The 18,316-nt window shown below is 46.0% G+C and overlaps 1 protein-coding gene across 2 annotated transcripts in view; it reads left to right on the top strand.

Annotated features, from left to right (window-relative positions):
- The window catches only part of c11.1 (maestro heat like repeat family protein c11.1), a 147,570-nt gene extending 140,938 nt beyond the window's left edge, over nt 1-6,632 (top strand). For both annotated transcript variants that reach the window (XM_084589156.1, XM_084589154.1), the window contains 2 exons: nt 51-153; nt 732-6,632. In XM_084589156.1, coding sequence (XP_084445282.1) covers nt 51-153; nt 732-880 — 252 coding nt within the window. In that variant the 3' untranslated portion in view covers nt 881-6,632. The remainder of the gene's footprint in view (nt 1-50; nt 154-731) is intronic.
- The last annotated feature ends 11,684 nt before the right edge of the window (nt 6,633-18,316 follow it).

The following is an 18,316-nucleotide window of genomic DNA, read 5'->3' as shown; positions in this document are numbered from 1 at the left end:
CAGTGCGAGGTATCAAACCATGTTCTTTGCCTTGTGTTCTTGCATTGCAGGTGATTGATCTTGAGGAGCATATGTCCACATTTGTGACCCTATGCCTTGGTCACATCAAAAGCCTTAACCCTGCAATTCAGTGCAATGCTGTATTGCTGCTAGGTCAGTATGTGTGCTTTCTTTTAAAAGTTCCCTTCTTACCCCAGAGAATCTTAAGTTTGTTGTAGTTGTGACTTTGATAATTTCATGAGACTGCATGCCTTAATTGAATGATCATCATTAGTAAATGTTGTCAACTTTGAACTGGGAAGAATTTTGGTGCATATTCGAAAACCTCAGTTGGTCTAAATCAAACCGGAGGTCTCCAGTATGGCGTCCCTCATAACTCATGTACTGTTTATCGGTGTTAAATCCTACAAACCGCATACGATACCAGTTAGGTCTTGGATGGGTAGGTACTTTCTTAAGTGGCACTACAAGGTTCCTCCAGCTTGCGCAATGTGCTTAACAAGCACATTTCCTCATTGGTTGTAGTAGACCGATATACTCCTTGCTCTTGGACTCTCACAATCTACTTCAGCACTCAATAGACCATGTCGAGAGATGTTGGTCTTGGCTTTTTTTGGGGCTTATGTGAGCAGCACTCTTATATCTGATATATGCTGCTGAAATGCAAGTACTTTTTCTTCTGAAGGCGCCTACTGCTCTGCGTGACGCCCAACTGTTTTGTGCTTTTCAAGGCTGCCTGTTGGGGAATGCACGGCCAGAGTCACGCAAGGACCTGCCATGTGAGCGTGCCTGCTCAGCGCTCATCCTACTCCTCAAGGGTGAGCTGCCTGAGCAACGCTGCAGAGCTGCTGAAGCCCTGAGCCTCCTTCATGGCTGCTGAAGCAGCCCCGGTAGCCTGACTACCAGCACCTTGGCTACCACAACATGTGAATGCCCATCGGAGGGGTTGCTTTCCAAATGTTTGCTCTTAGCCTCTGTGTCTTCCTCTCTGCAGACCTGGTAGTGGCTGCCAAGTCAGCATTGTTAAAGGATGTGGAAAATTATGAAAGAGGGAGGCGCACTCTTCACCATTCCTCGTTAGCTGCAACTGCTCTTGACGATCACTGATAGATTTTGTTTTTATTCTGCAGCACAGTGTTTGTTTAAATAAATGCAGTGTTATATTTTTGCATAACTGATGCCCGAGCTATTCTTATGCAGAGTGACATATGCAGAGTTGTAGATGTATCATATGCATGCGGTTGTATCTTGATTATATAGTAATGTGAAGTTGTGTGTTGATTCTGTGTTCCTGGCCAGAAGGCCCATTCACTGTTTATTTGGTTATCTCAGTTTGATCAGACTGTGTCAAGCTGTAAGATAGTGCAGTTCGGTTCTGTGATTATCCTTTGAAGGCTTACTTAGGCCTTTTCCTTTTATTTTCACCTGCTTTATGCAGCACCAAGCTTTAGTGTGCACAGTAGTAGAGCAATAATGCACTTCAAAACATCACTTGGTGTGCAGCTGCTCCCCTCTCAGTTGAGCCAGAGTGTCTGAATAGAAAATGAAAATCTCGCCATATTAATCTTGTACAAATGGCCACCGGTGGGCATCTCAAATAAATTCACACTTTGTGTCATAAGGACGGGCTAAGAACACACAAACTAAGCAAATTAATGGAAGTTCTTCGTGGGCTCACACCCTGATAGTTGAGTTCACCGAGTAAGATGAGATGTGTAGGCCAAATTATCTTGTTTGGAAGCTCATATAAAGGAAACACTGTTAATTATAATATAGCACCAAACCTGTATGCAAAACCTACACCAACTTACCATTACTAGTTGCTGGAGTGCAGTGCAGTTTTGTGAAAGTGTTCATGCTATGAATGTAGCTTTATTTACTACTTCTTCATTAAGCAAAGACGACTCATGGTAACTGTATGATATTGGAGCACTATTTTTATCAATAGGTAAAAATTTTGTTATGTAGGTACTGTAGTAACTGTGGTTAAAAGCTGTACGTACGTGTACTTAGACTCGTCTCTTCTGAGTGGAGTGGTTAAGTGCTACTTTGTTATGCATTCCTAGCTTTTCATGTCTGCTATTGAATATCGGTATCTGTACTTTGTGGTGGTAGAGTTTACTAAAATGCATTTGAATGTCAAGATGCTGTTTCATTATTGAGGTAGTAATTTGTTGCTGATTTACTTGCACTGGATTTGCCCTTGACCAGCAACAACAGGTGCTAGTCACTTAAGTGTGAGCTAGTGAATGGCTTCCAGATTGGGGCCCTTGTACTCTCTTGGTTTCATGAAGCACTTTGGAAGCTGGGCCTCACGTGCTGCAGGTCATGTTGAGTGGGGAAGTGTGAGAATAGCCTTCCACAATGTGACCCTTGTTGTGAAAATCTAGTCTCCATTGCTTCAGCGCTGGAGAAAAGGCTTATGGCAATTTCCCTGGCCCTCTGGGTAAGTTTGTCTTGCATTGAGCAGGGGGCTAGGCTTTCACGTCTTGAATGTTTTTCAGTTGTAATGGAAGCCTCTGTTTTAAATTGCCTTTGTTGTAGCTCTGTTTTCCTGGAGGCATTTCTAACTGCAGTGCATGCATATTAGGGTAATGTTTGCTTGGATGTCGGGCATCTAAGAAAGCTTGATGACAATAGTAATCGTGTGAATTCAGCATATGTGCTTGTAAGGGCTGAGATGTTTTTGCACTTGTTTTTGTATGCAAATGGCTTCAAAATGGTTATCCTTTAGTCTACCAGTGTGGCTCCATAAGCTGTGAGCTTATCTCTACTAGCTCTGGGACCTTTAAGTTGAGGTTGTCCACTGGCTTACCAAACCGTTTAATTGCTTTTGTGGAGGCCTTTTATTAGCGGAATATTGATGGTGACCAGTTTTAAAACTTCACATAAATGATTTACTGGTGATGCATGCTATTGTAACCATAAGTGTCTGTTATACTTATCTTCATGAAATTGAATTTAAGTAACAGCCTGCCAGAATTTACCTTTGGAATCATGCCTTACTTCCTTGCGACATGCTTGCTGCTGCTCCAACATAAAAAGATGATCAGGCATGATCGTGATTGGCGTAGGCTACTTTACTTTCCACTCATAGCTCACAGGTGGAGTAGAGTCAGGTAATCGAAGTTGGAATTGCACACAGATGGCATTGTTCTTTTTACAAACTGTGTTGGCTTAAAGATAACTAGCGGATTTGTGGCATAGTTTTATATAGTGGTAAACCTGCAGATTTTCATTTTAGTTCTGTCTTGCCATGTCACATTCTGCATGCAAGCTTATATTGATTAGTTGATTGACAGCTTGGGCTCTGAGTGGAGCCATTTACAGAGGACTGCGAACGTGGCCGTTGGAGCTTTAAGTAGGTGTACTATTTACTGCCGAATTTCGCGGTCTTGTTTTCGCTTATGCTTCCTGCTGGCATCATGTGTACAATGCAGCCAAATCATAACAGAAGGGTCCAGAGGGCATCGGGCGCCTCATCTGTATGCTGCAGTGATGGTACCTACCTGTTTTCGTTCCTTAAACATTAAGTGCTCTAACATTCTGTCACTCTATACAAAATATGTTGCTATTTGCAGCATGCAAATATATGCTAGACAGCTATTACAGTCGTGACATAAGCCTGATACACATAACCTTTTTAGTCTAGTCTTTGGCTCTTGCATGCAGTGTACTGCATCAATTTCTCTTCACACGACTGGCAGCGTGTGGCACACCTATCTGCAATCTTGTGAGAGTCATGGGACATGGGCACATATTCTACATGTGCTTTTCAGTCTGACGGTAGCTTGTGCATTATTCAGAAATGCTGTCACAGAATTGTTTTGAAAACTATGTGCCGTTGAAAACGGGGATTTCAGGAGGCAAAGCGTAACCACTTCAAGGGAGGGTTACCGCAACTTTCACATAATAGTTCACCTTGCTTCCCTACTGTCTTCTGGTTTCTTCTCATAGCTGCCCACTGTCATGCAGCGTGTGGTGCATTTGCAAGCCGCAAAAGTGAACGACGTTCGAACATCAGTTTGCTGTCACTGAGTGAAATACATCATTCACAACGTAGGAAAAGTGGAATTGGGGTGAACAAATGCTATGGTATTAACCCCACTAAGTTCCAACCTTCAACATGAAAACTGAGCATGAGCATGTGTGTTCTTTGAAAGATTTGACTGTGCTTTAACAACATCTGTATTGATGAGTCAATCAGTAGGGTTAGTTGTTGGGCTAGTTGGTATTCTAGATTTAAGGACATAGTTTTCAGCGCAAAGGCACGCGGCCAAAGGAAAGAAGAGGAAGGAAGACTATAGGGACGAACACAGCTCTGACTCACAACTGTTTAATTTTTCGACGCACACAAGAGTTATATACAAACAGACGCGCAGGCGCATACCGTGCCAGGGAAAAGTTTCCTCTTGAGGATTGTGCTCTTTGTAGCGCTTTTAGCAAACCATGTTTCATTAGCTGCTACTGAAACATGTAATGAAGACCATCATTTTAGCATTATCCTCAAGGCAGCTTGTCACGATTGTGTCTTACTGCACATGACCCGGTACATGCTTTGTCTCGTTTACCTTCTTTTGATGGCTGTTGCAGTCCTCTGCTATACGACATGCACAAAAGTCTTGATGTTTCCGAGTCTTGATGTTGCACATTGTCTTGTGCCGAGCTTCATAAAGGACTTGGGCATTGATGTACTAGATGCATCTCTCCACTTCTTGAAGGCTCTTGAGACAGTTTCTTTGATGTATTCATTGGTTGGGAGAAAAACTAGATCCTTACTAGGGATTGGACTTTGCTTCATTTTATCACTGTGTTTCGTGAACTATGCTGCGAAATGGTTTGGAAGAAGAGAATTTTATTATCCTCGGCAATGGGCATTTCTAGTGAGAGCATGTTGTGTGCATGAAGCATGCAAGTGGTCTTCTCCTTCCTCCTCACATTTTCTCCGTTCGAACAGAGTGGCTGGGTTATGAGCAGCATTTGGAGGGGGTTGTCCTATTTGCACAGTGCGTTTTTCTCAGCCATAAAATTTGAAACAACGCAGTACTCCTACAAAAATTTTGTCACCTAGTCATGCTGCTTTGCTGCAGCCTATTCGGCTGTTCATTGATAAGTGGTGTGGTGCAAAATTGTCACTGGTGTATTTGGGTGAAGACTGACTGCTACAGGCAAAAGAAAAGAACTGTGTTGCCATTATTTGAAGGCTAGTTTTGTGCTTTATTAAACAGAGTTGTGAAAAAAAATTTTTTCTTTGCATGAAAGACAGATTTCTCTGAAAAAGGACTTGTAGAGTGGAAAAATGGTGGTAGCATACAAAGCTACAGGGTAGGTTTTAGTTAAAATGGAAATAAGCTTGGAAGCACTACTTCGGGTGAAACATATACTGCAGTCTGAGGGAGCAGCTGTCATGAGCTCTAGAGACGGCATAAATAGCAAAGATAAAAACAAAAAGAAATGTACTGTCGGCATGAAAGCATGCTACATATGTTTGTATTGCTAATCATGGGTTGATGGATGCAGTGGCTAGAATGTGCCATGGTGATGTAATTGGTGGAGCCTTGACTGGGTACTATGGTTCTTCGTGTCAGGATGTCGCAATGATGTGGTGGTACTGAGCTTGGTTGCGTGCCTACTAGCATACTTACAACGAACAGGCAGGCTTTCATGCAGCCTATCACAGAAGTGAACCCAAAATGAAATTCCACGTACATTACCTAAAGATATGTTACCACCCTTGTTCACAGACTGACTTGGCAGAGCCTTGCTGTAGGCAGTAGAGTGCAGATGGCAACAACAGTATGGTTTAGCATTGTAAATGGCATTATAACTACTACTATTGCTAATGTTTTTTGTGTCTGGTTGTGAATTAGTTTGAGTGGCTTTAAACGCTCCTGACATTGTCTTGGGCCTGAGCATTAAAGTTGTTTATTGTTCATGTTCTCAGGAGTGCTGATGAGAGCTAGAGCTCCTATGCCAATTGGTTTATTAAAGTGTTAAAGATGTACCAGTTCTTTTCTTGGACTGTGAAAGCGTCAAATTTTTCTGGTGTTCCTTCAATGCTGTGTCACTCATGCAAGCTGCGGGAGACTGCCTTTGCTATTTGGACTGCACATGCTCGATGTGCACTTGCAACGATCTCATATCGTGATACCACTGCTGGACATGGCAAGCATGTGTTTGAACAAAGAATGTTCATGGGCACTGCATTGAGTATTCTCTCAGTGCAGCGAATAAGACATGCATGTGACTGCTTTCTGTATGTGCCAAAGGAAACTTTGCGCTGTAACTGAGCAGCTTTGGCCATAATTTGCTGTCCTGTATTTGAATTTTGGGCTCATAATTTTTTATGCTTTTGTAATGTATAACAGTTCCTTTTTTGTGCCTCTGTAATTGCATTGCCAAATCAGGAACCAGTTTATTATATATGGTATATTTTTACAAAATGTTTTGTCCAAGAACTTGTTTAAGGTGCTGTTTTACTTTCATGATGCAATTTAACAGCTTGGTCAAAAGCTGAAGAATTGTAGTTTTGTGCATTATGTGAGCTTAAATTGTGCGATATTCCACTATGTCTGGTAAGAGATATTTGCTATGTTATGCTTCTGGGGTGAATAAATTTTTGAAATCTGCAAGTACCTGTTACTAAGGGCATCAAAAAAACAAAACAAATTGAGCATGCTACAATGGTGCTGTTAAGTTTGTCACAGGCATCGAGTTTCGGTCTTGCCAAGTGTGTGTGCCACGCGATAGCATGTGCATCGGCTCTGCGACATCAAACTTGTCACCCACGGAGTACATAGACGTCTGAGAGTCAATGTATACACCTCACAATGAGGTATGTGCGTCTTTTCATGAGCAGTGCTTTTGGACAGAAATTCCTCGGATTTATAGCGCTGAACCGATCAAGCGTCTCGTTAGGCAGTCTTATTTAAACTAATGGCATCTTCGCAGACTGGCTGATATATACGTTGGTCATGGCAGTCAACGTCACTGTTAGTCGTCGTCGCTTTCCGATCAAGTGCAGTATAAGGTCTATTCGATTCAGAACTGGTTCTCGGCACCAATTCTGAAAAAGTTCCGCTGGTGCTAGTCAGGTACCAGCGAAGTGCAGTTCCAGTTCTTTGGTTCAGGTGCAGCGCGTCAGCAACGCCACACATTACTGATGTGGCATTTTCAATCGAGCCTTGTCTGCTCGCTTGTTCCTGTTGGCCGCGAGCTGTAAGCTCTCGCAGTGTGGCTGTTGTCATGCCTCGCGAGGTTATGGATGACAACATCGTCGAAGTCATTTTTATGACATTTCTGGAGTCATCCAACAGCGAGGACGAGGAACCCGACTCCGTGCTTTCCTTCGTGGCAACAGAGTTATTACATATCATGGTTCAGACCGAGACCGGTCAACTGATTCGGACAGACAGTAACAGAGTTCCCGTACTAGCAAAGCGCTGTTGCTAGATATTTCATCTTTGAACTCAGGAAGATAGGTTGTCACGTGAGACCTTAGAGAAACTTGCCATTTTCGCGGAAAATGACGCCGAATCGACGACGGGAAAAAATGTCTATATAGTAGACCATCGATGTTTACAAGCATCTTATCGGCAGCGCGCGTCGTCTGCTAGCGCCGTCAACACGTGCACCACTTTTCTGTACCTCCTCCTCGGAGGGTGCCGCGGTTCTTTGCACCAGAGTGGCACCACGACTGCACCAAAATCAATCGCGGACGGTGGTGCAGGGAACGCTGTGAATCGAGCGCTTTGGTGGAGCGCACCGTGAACCGGTTCCGGCGGTGCAGAGAACCACGGCTCAATCGGGGAGCTTGCATGAAGCGATGCATGCCGGGTAATCCGCCATGATGTCGCTGGCAGCAGACGGGCAGTAGCGCAGTAAGTGCCTTGTCTTTTTCGGCGATCCACCGAGCAAATACGCGGCTTTTCATGCGCTGCCCTTACGTGCGTGCAATTGTCGGCAGATTTCCGAGGAACGTACGCGTCGTCGCTGTGCCCGGAAAATCAGGCGCGCTATGAAGAAATGCAAAGCAGTGCGACGCGGACCTGTTCAAGCTACGCGACAACGACTGACTGCACTATGCGTCTGGACCTGGCCGCCCGTCGACGTCGCAGGCATTCACGATTCCTAGTTCTAGCAAGCAGTTTGATACTTGCCCGCGGATTGGCGTCGATCTCGCGTGTGTGGCCAGTGCGAGCCATTCGCGTCGACTTGGCTAGAGGAATCGCTTGCCTTCTCGCCCTTGTGCAGAAGTTTTTTTGGAATCTTGAAGAACCCGCAGTCGGCCTATCCGATCGCGCCAGCATCGTCTGCGCGCACTACGCGTCCATGCAGACGAGGCTGTGTGGCAGTGCCATGCTTCGTCGTCTGCTACCAACGACATCATCATGGCGGATTACCCAGCATGCATCGCTTCATGCAGCTAGCTGGTTTCGAAATTGGAAATGGATCATGTTACGGCATGTGATACATGAAATGTATACTGCGCGCACGCGTCTGCTAGGTTGCGAAGTCCTACTTGCGTACTCGTTTTGGCAGCTGCCGTCACACGCCAGTGTCGGAAATGGCACACTGCACGCTCACATGACCGCCTGGATACCATGAGGTCTCTTCGATTTGGCTGCACCAGTTGCACTAGTTCAAGTAGTGCATCACCGCCGTCCTCGTTTAGCCAGAGCCGCGCGCGCCGTCTCACTTTTCTCCTCGTTTTGTCAAGGTGCAGGGCTAGTTCCGTACGAGTTCTCGCCCATATATTCCTGCACTCGCTCGAGAGGAGGTGCAGAAAAAAGTGTAGCATGGCGTACGCGCCGCTCGGCCAAGATCAGACGACGCTGCGCATCGTTCTGCAGAGCTTTGTGAAGTTCGTCTCCTTCAGATACCGGACGGTTCGCTGCTAATGGATCCGCGAATGGTTGCGTATACAGGGTAGATGGACTGCATGCTGGTGATTAGCATTTTGTTGATGGAGGAGCGGTATTATATGTAGTTCTGGCCACATATGCAGTGGCACGTGGCTGCAATACGGCAACTTCGCGCGCGTTGTCCTATGTAGTTTTTTTTTTTTTTTTTTTATCGTGTGACCTAAGAAGACGGGTAGCTGCTAACAGAAATCAGTTGCGATAGATCGAGTTTCTGTCGTGCCAAGTGTGTGTGCCACATGATAACGTGCGCAGTGACTGCGACATCAAACTTGTCGCCCACACGTCGTCTGAGAGCAGACAATGAGGTACCTACGTGCGTCTTTTCAGTAGCAAGCGCTTTTGGACAGAAGTTCGCGGACACCAATCAAGCTTCTCGTTAGGCAGTCTTAATTAAACTAATGCTTGTGGCAACTGATTACAATGTTAATTCCCTCGTACCCAGGCGCATGAATCTCATCTTCGCAGACTGGCCGATATAACGATCGTGCAATAGCGCGTACTTTGGTCAATTGGTCGCAGTCAGCGTCACTGTTAGTCGTCACTTTCCGATCAAGTGCTGTAGGCATACGGCAGCCATGGCTTCGAAATTGAACGTGATCATGTTACAGCATGCGATACATGATGCGCGCACGCGTCTGCTAGGTTGCAGAGTCCTACACTTGCGTACTCGTTTTGGCATGCTGCCGCCGCACGTCAGTGTCGGAAATGGCATTGCATGCTCACGTGACCGCCTGGCACCGCTGCGGCACTTTTCAGAACTAGTGCAGCCAGTGCAAGCCAAATTGAAGAGGTCTGTGTTTCACACTTGGCCGAGCGGCGCGTACTCCATGCTGCACTTTCTTCGGCACCCCCTCTGGAGCGAATGCAGGATGCGCGGTGTTTTCGAAGCATTTTCGAATTGATTTACCAGCCCGATTATCATCAGAGCTGTGCCGTGTGTGAGATAAACCTTGGTGCGGACAAATAGACTTCTGTTTGTTTTTTTCTGGAGACAATTTATAGTGCGGGTACCGCCGTCCGGTGCCCACAGAAACTGGTCGTTGTTGAGTGCGTTGTTTTAAGAGTGGTGAGCGTTTGTATTGACCTCACTGATTCATGCACCTTTCTGTATTTTTTTTGTTTAGGGTAAGTGATCAATATAATTTCAAGATTCAAGATGAAATTTGGCATGCAATATATTGTTACGTACTCAGTACTTAACGGGGGTGTTTATTTGTCGTCGAAAGCGCTGCGAGTCTCCCAAGGAACACCAGCACACACCACTGTGGCTTCAGTTTCTTCTCTCTAGCCTCTTCTTCCTTTCCTGACGCCCCGAAGCACGTGACACTTTCCCCCTCGCAGACGAAGCCCCATGGCGGAAGTAGATATACCATGGAAGCCCCAGGGCAAGCAGTTCAAGGAAGGTGCCGGGTATTGAACCTTTTTAGCCGAGCCACATGCACCACCTGGGTCCGGCGTGAGCATCGTCCACTTTCGGTACGGCGGGAAATTACATAATTCACGTCACTCAGGCGCTTCAAAACGACAAACGGGCCGCTATAGCGAAACTGCAGCTTCTGGGCTAAAACTTACGCAGCGGCGCCCACAGCAACACTAAATCACCGGGCACAAAAGAAACATGTGGGCGTCGGTTGTCATAACGCTCCTTCGAACGTTCCTGTGAGTGCAGGATGCGGAGGCGGGCAACGCGGCGGGCTTCTCTTCGGCTCGACATAAAGTGGTGGCGATAGAAGGCTCGTTGTGGAGGGAGAAAGGAAGGATGGTATCAAGACAGCTGCGGAGAACTCTAGCATACAGGACTGTAGCCAGTCGTCTCATGCTGTGCAGTGTTATACGCGTATCTAATGAAAGGGAGGATGTCATCCCAGTTCTTGTGATCAGAGTCCACGTACATCACCAACATAGCGGTCAGAGTGCGGTTGGTCCGTTCAACAATTCCATTCGATTGCGGGTGATACGGCGTTGTATGACTGTAATCGCAGGTGCATAGACGAAGAAGTTATTCGATAATTTCAGCTGTAAATTGGCGCCCGCGGTAACTGATCAGAACTCGAGGATGGCCATGGCGCAGAACGAGAAATCGCAGAAGAAATAGGGATACTTCGTAAGCGGTGGCTGGGGGTATTGCGGCTGTTTCTGAATGTCAAAGTGTGCCTTCCAAAGAGGCGGGCATATTTTGCACGCCAGGAGGAACGCTGCGCCTGCGTAGTAAACACTTGCTGATGTTGTCTCAGGATCAACGTAGCAAAAAGAAATCTCGACAGCATTGCCTCTATGATATGGTCAACACATACCACTATCTACTGGTTACCATTCGAAGATCGCGGAAAAGGACCCAAGAGGTCGATGCCCACCTGCTCAAAGGGTGCGGTCGGAGGCGGAATAGGGTGCAGCAGTCCCGGTGGACGGGAAGTAGGGAGCTTGTACTGCTGGCACTTGACACAACTGGCTACATAGCGCTGAATGGCTTGACGCATTTTCGGTCATTAAAAGCGTTCCTGTGTGCGATGAAGGGTCCGGGCGACACCCAAGTGGCCCGACGTGGTATCGTCGTGCATCATTTCAAGAACGGGAATACGGAGGTTTTCCGGCACGACGAGAAGAAAGCGTGCACCTTCGGGGTTGAAATTCTTGTAAAGCAGGCCGGCACGAACGCAGAAACGCGCATCTCTTGGAATCATGAGCGGCAGAGAAGAGCGGTGCCAAAGTCTGATCCTTGCGTTGTTCTGTCTGGAACAGTTGAGGGTCAGGAAACGTTGCCGAGATAGGCGCCAGGTAGTCATCATCACTACCAGTTGACGAAAGCGGCAAGCGTGAGACAGTCAGCGTCAGCATGTTGACGGCTGCTTTTGTATGCCACAGTGAAGTTAAACTTTTGCAACCGCAATGCCCATCGAGCGAGCCGTACGCAAGGGTCACGAAGACGAGCCAACAGAGCGAATGTGGTCAGTGATGATGGTAAAATCATTGCCATATATAGGTAGGAACGAAATCGTTGCACTGCAAAAACCACTGCGAGGGACTCTTGTTCAGTAACGGTATAGTTACGCTCCGCCTTGCTCAACGAACGACTAGCATAAGCTATCACGTGCTGATCGGTGCCATGAAGCTGGATGAGCACAGCGCCACTAGCGTCGGTGTGAACTTCAATGGGGGCAGAAGGACAGAATCCCAGGTGAAAATTTTCTGCTGGTTTCTTGCTGGAAGCTGCTGGTTTGTGCTGGAACCAGCAGGTAGCCTGCTGGATTTTTGCTGGTTGTTCTGGTTCCAGCAGGGTGCTTGGTTTTCCACGGTCCCAGCAGGCGACCTGCTGGTTTTCCACTGCGACTTGCTGGCTGTGCTGGTTCCAGCAGTGTGCGCCTGCTGGTCTCAGCAGGCAACCTGCTGGCTTTGCTGGTTCCAGCAGGGTGCTTGCTGGTTTTCTTTGCTGCATGGTTCCCTCCTGGAATGCTATTGGAACCAGCAAGTAACCCACCCAAGTTTACAAACGCATGTAATGGGTTCATTTACGCACGTGAGAACTTGTTGCATTCCCATATCACGAGCTCATTCATTCTACAAAAACGTAGCACGGAAAGTATATACCCGTTTTTACATCATGTTTCTGCTCCGTGATCAAAATATCGCCGTAGCAGCGAAAGACACCTTTTTAAAGGGCCACTGTCCAGGGAAGGCCCTTTTAAGCAAAGGAGCCCAGTGTTTCGATCAGGTACCGGAGATAGTCTGTGCAAAATGCTACAGTGACACGCGCGCCGCAAAGCATCGAAAATACAATTCAAAGCTCTCTCATACTCTCCTCCGGGAAGCCAGCTTCCCCGTTTCCTGCGCTGGCCTGACGGGCCACAGCAATGACGTACGTACCGCGAACGATGTCCATTGGTCCGTCTCGCCCTGACTGACGGGAGAAGGATGGGTGTCTTCCGCTCGCAGCGCGCTTTTCCCTCGCCACGGCCAGACTGAATCCAGCGGCGCGCGCTCACTGGACCGTTTCTTTTTTTTTTTTTTTTTCGCGCTCGCGGAGTGCCACGCCCCACCTCCCGCCAAACGCGGAGGAGGAAGGTGAATTTGTATTGCGGAGGCTAGACGACCTCGGGCAGAAGAGTGAAAAACCTTTGCGAAGGAACGGAAGGAGAGAGGCATGACAGAATCGGATGATTGCGGTGGCTGTAACTGCGTTATTAGTTACTCTTTTCAAAAGCATTTTGCGGCCTTGCGTTCTAGGGGCGAAGTCTCACAGTCACCGGGGAAGAAAATATTTTCGACCGGAGGGTGGACAGTGAGCCTTTAAAGAAGCTAACCTTTTTTTTTTTTTTTTTCGGCTAGCCGCAGTGTTATACCGCTATGAGGTATTGCAAACATCAGAGATGCAAAAAATGTTATCTGATCTTTACGATTTTGTTTATCACTGCGTAATGCACGAGGCTGTTACTGCTGTCACCTTCATATACCTTCATCTGCTAGCGTAGCAGACGACGCGCCTTCGAACGATCTGGTGCAACGATCAGAGCAGAGCGAATACAATTACGTGTAAGAAGGTATAAAAATAGTAATATTAGCACAATTTGAAATATTTCAGGAGTATTTGTCCGTAACGTTTGACAAACGCGCATTTTCAGCGCTTACTGCTTACAACACTATCGTAACCGTTCCATCCGTTCTCCGGTTGACGCTCAACAAGCCAAAAGAAGCCGTTCCGAAGTTTAGACATTTACGTGGTGAGCTGTTCTGTGCTAGCCCGGGTTTGCGAAGGCGAAGTATTTTGTGCTTTTTACAATATTTAAAGTCGTCGTCAGTATTAATTATTTAAGGCATTTTATCCGAAACATCTACGTAAGTTTGAACTGGTCAAGGTAGTGTGACAACTTCTGTCAAGACTGAGAAAGGTGATGCGACATCTGCAAGGCCTAGAACCTGCGTGTGTTTGGCAAGTAAAGTGCATCTCACTTCTTTTTTCTTTTTTTGTAGTCCTCGCATTATGTAATGTCTTGTGAGATTGGGCTTACGTCTAGTGGATTTGCGAGAGCTTATTATAGGCACGGAGGAAAAGAACAGTGAAGCAAGCGGGAACAGTGACTTGCGGGCTTGCTGCCAGAGCAGTTCGGCAGTGATGAGAGCCGCTTACTAGTCGAGCGACTATCAAAGTGAGCTGGTAATTTTGTCGTCCCTAGTTTAAAATAGGCCATATCATTTTGCCGAAGTATCATTGGTGCTATTTTCGGCAAGTAAAATATCTTTGTCGCCCGATTGTTTTTCGCTTTGTACGAACAGTGGTGAACAGCCAAGGATTCAAAGAACGTCTAATCGCAAGTTAAAACACTGTGCAAGTTAACACACATTCGGTACGGTTCGTTGTAAATAGACTAACTAGACTGTCTTTCCATGCCAATCCATTTGCAGGGTATGGGTGTATGACTTGAGTGGCATACCAAACAAGGTTAAAAGACCATGCCGCTAAACAGTCATGTCTGGCTAGCAATAGGTATACCTCTAACCTCTCTGATTTAATTTAAAGGAGCGAACAGCCTACGAGTCCAATGTAAACGTTGGGGATAATTTTTTTTTTTTTTTTAGGTTGTTGATATTTACAAGAATGAGTCTTATGATGATTTAGGAGAAATAATATTAAATGAAAAGCAGCATTGTTTTTCCTTCCACTTTTCATTTAATATTCTTTCTCCCTAAATCATCTTAACACTCATTCTTGTAAATATTGACAACAAACCTAAAAAGAAAAATTATCCCCAACATTTACCTTGGACTTGTAGACTGTTCGCTCCTTTAAATTGTATCATAACGAGCCCCTCATTTCATCTAACCTCTCTGGTAATACCACATCAGTTGTTACGTGGCATCTGCCTAAAGCAATGCACTGACACTTTCCTAGGAGTGGCATTCTCATGGTTCAATGAATGAAACACCATGGGTGCATGTGGGCATTGGTGCAGCCTGCACAAGCACATGCAAAAGCTAGCCGCCCACACTTTAGTAGAAGTGCTGTTCATTGAAAAGTTTCTCTAAACGTGGTTTCCATCACACTTGACCAGTTCTCATGTGGATTTGCACCAAATATGTGGTTCTTGGGTAGATGCTTTCAATTTCCATTATCCATCTTTTATGTGCAGTAGCATGGTTTTGGTATATTTTTCTGGTCTTTTTTTTCCATGCAGCTACCTTCATGGCACCATCTGAGTTGGAGCACACCTGCTGCAGTACCACAGTCTCGAAGGGAAAATGTGTCCATGCAGATTGCAGAATTTTATATGGGCATGGAAAATAAAATTAAAATATGAGTCATGACTGAAACCTCTGCTGTTGTATATTTTCTTTGTGCAGTCCAAGGCAGTCGCTGCACCAAATTCTCGTAGGCTGACAAGCCTCCAGAGAACCAATGCACCAAATTCTGACTATGCAGTCCTCGGTTGAAACCTAGCAGCCAGTGGTTCCAATAGCCGCTGGTCCCAGCAGCTGCTGGGAATGTGCTAATAACCCAGCACTGCTGAAACCAGCAGGATTCTAGCAGGAAACCAGCAGAAAATTTTCACCTTGGAAGTGACGTAGGATGGTCCTGATGTCAGAAGGAATTTGAGGTGGCGGAAGGCACAGTCGCAGTCAGTAGTCCAATTGAACGGTGCATCTTTGTGCGAAAGGCACGTGAGCGGGTATGCGATGTCAGCGAATCTGGGCACAAAACGACGAAAATAGGAACACAGTCATAAGCTTCGAAGCTGCTTCACTGATTTCGGTGCTGTAAAGCTGGCTACAGCCGCAATCTTCTGAGGATCCGGCCGAACACCATCCTTATCGACCAAGTGACCAAGAACAATTGTTTGACGTTCGCCAAAGTGGCACTTCTTAGAGTTGAGGACGAGGCCTGCTCTCTCAATGCAATCAAGAACGATGGCGAGGCGGCTATTGTGTTCCTGAAAGGTCTTCACGAAGATCACAACGTCGTCCAAATAGCATAAAGTTTCCACTTGAGTCCGCGCAGAATGGTGTCCATGAATCGTTCGAACGTGGCAGGCGCATTGCACAATCCAAAAGGCATTACGTTGAACTCTTAGAGACCATCGGGTGTCACAAATCCCGTCATTTCTTTGTCGCTTGGGTTCATCGGTATCTGCCAGTACCCCGATGTCAAGTCTACCGAGAAGTATGACGCCGAATGAAGACAGTCGATTGCATCGTCAATACGTGGAAGCGGATATACATCTTTTTTAGCGACGGCGATAAGGCGACGAAGAATAACTGGGGCCGCCCAATTAAGGACTTGAAGATTCCTGGATAACGCCATGTTGGAGTATATGTCATGAACTTGTTCGCCTATAAGCTGACGTTCGGTCGGAGACACACGATAGGGCTTCTGTCTTATCGGACGAGAGATTCCAGTATCAATCGAATGATGGATGCGAGAACTTGGAATCTGTGGCTGAGGATCTCTGGCGAAGTCGAAAACCGAAATATGCTTGGAAATCAGGCACAGTCAAACTTCGGCGGTCATGTACTCCCAAAGATGTGTTTATCATTGCCTGGATTCGAGACTCTGCAAAATGGGATGTTTTCGCTTCAGGAGCATGTTTACTTAGTGCCGCCACGTAATTCGACACACCTTCCTCGTAACGAGCGAGCCTCATACCACGAGGCAACACGGCTCGCATGTCTGAATAGTTTACAGTCCACAGCAAGGTGTGGCCTCTGGTGACAAACCATGCAACGAGGCACCAAGACACTCTTCTTTGCACAGGCCAGTGTTGTAGGTTCCACTACGGCGTCGAAATCTTCGCACAAATTGGTAGATGAAATATCTTATTTATTTATTTTTATTTATTTACAGGATACTGCCGGCCTCAGTTTGAGGCCTTAGGCAGGAGTGGGCATATCAATAATACATCAAGAAAACGAACATAGAGAAAAACATCGCAAGAATTTAAGTGAGAAGAAGAGACGAAATCCAGCAATAATAATAGTAACGAAAAGTAAAGCGCGACAAAAACAACAAGGCGCGTACACAACCACGCATGCTCAGTCACTTGAGCAAGAAACGAAATGTACAAACAATGAAAACAATCATGCATATGAAGCACTCAAGGCATTGCGCACAACGACACGATGGTAATTCTATTTTGCTTCAATACTGTTAAGCATGCCGCAGAATGACTGGACCGTCGGGCATTCCACTGTACTCGAGGTGAGCGCATTCCACTCACGTACTGTCCGTGGAAAAAACGAGTTTTTATACACGTTAGCCCTGCAAGAAAATTCTTTAATTTTTTTCGAATGATTAGATCGTGTTGGGCGCTTAGAAACTAAATTAATGTACACATCCTTATCTATTCCCAGCATATCATGATATAGTAGGTACATATATTTCAGTGTGTCCCTATACCGTCTCAATTTTAATGCCTCTAAGTTTGCGTTGTTTAGAAGAACCGTCGGAGATACTTGCCAGCTATAACAGTTGAATATAAATCTAACCGATTTTCTTTGAATGCTTTCTAACTGTGTTATGTTTTTCTGGGTATACGGGTCCCATACTACTGAGGCGTACTCAAGAATTGGTCTAATGTACGTTTTGTACTCTAAAAGACGGATTTCTTGTGTTGATTGTCGAAGCGACCTCCTCAAGTAACCAAGCTTGCGCATTGCTTTTTTTTTTTTTTAATATATGACATATGCTCGTTCCATCTGAGGTCAGATGTAATTACGAGACCCAAGTATTTGTAGCTGCTGACCGTGGAGAGAATATTACCGCCAGTGCTGTAAGAAAATTTTAAAGGGTTTCGTTTTCGCGTGATTGACATAGCGACCGTTTTCTTTGCATTCATACCGTAAAATGAGGTTACTTTGTGACTGCAGGGGTTACTTTGTGACACGCGCTCGGTTTTCTGTATTTTACATCTCGCGCCACGACCAGGCGCCACCGAAAAGCTACGAGCCACTCAACAAGCTCGCCTGATATGCCGTGCCACCTACCGGCAGCCGGCCGAAGTTCGCGCGCTCCGGAGCCACCTAGACGTCGACAGGTTGAATCGTGTTTTAGCGCTTATCTGGTGAAGCACCTTAAACTTCGTCTACTCGACCCGTCCGCACGAGAAAACCAGCGAAAACAGCTATGCACTTCTGATTGCTAATATCTAGGCTAAAATAAACTGTCATATAAATTTAATCAAGTCCTGTTTGTTTAAGGTTGTAGAAAGGAAACTGAAATGTTGATACTTCGCGGGGTAACTTTGTGACACGCCAACAAAGAAGCCAGTAGGACGGGAAAACCGACAACCGGAAAGAAGGGCAGCTCTTCCTCCGGTATCAGAGCTGGACGACCTAGGAAGAGGTCTTCTCTTGAGGACGACCGCGCAGAAGAAAGCAGTGACAGCGAATCGTCTTCAGATGGTCAG

This window comes from Amblyomma maculatum, chromosome 1 (genome assembly GCF_055883805.1).
Source record: "Amblyomma maculatum isolate TAMU_Amacu chromosome 1, ASM5588380v1, whole genome shotgun sequence".
Lineage (NCBI taxonomy): Eukaryota > Metazoa > Arthropoda > Arachnida > Ixodida > Ixodidae > Amblyomma > Amblyomma maculatum.
Note: the sequence above shows the minus strand (reverse complement) of the source record. Positions and strands in the feature narration are given on the sequence as shown.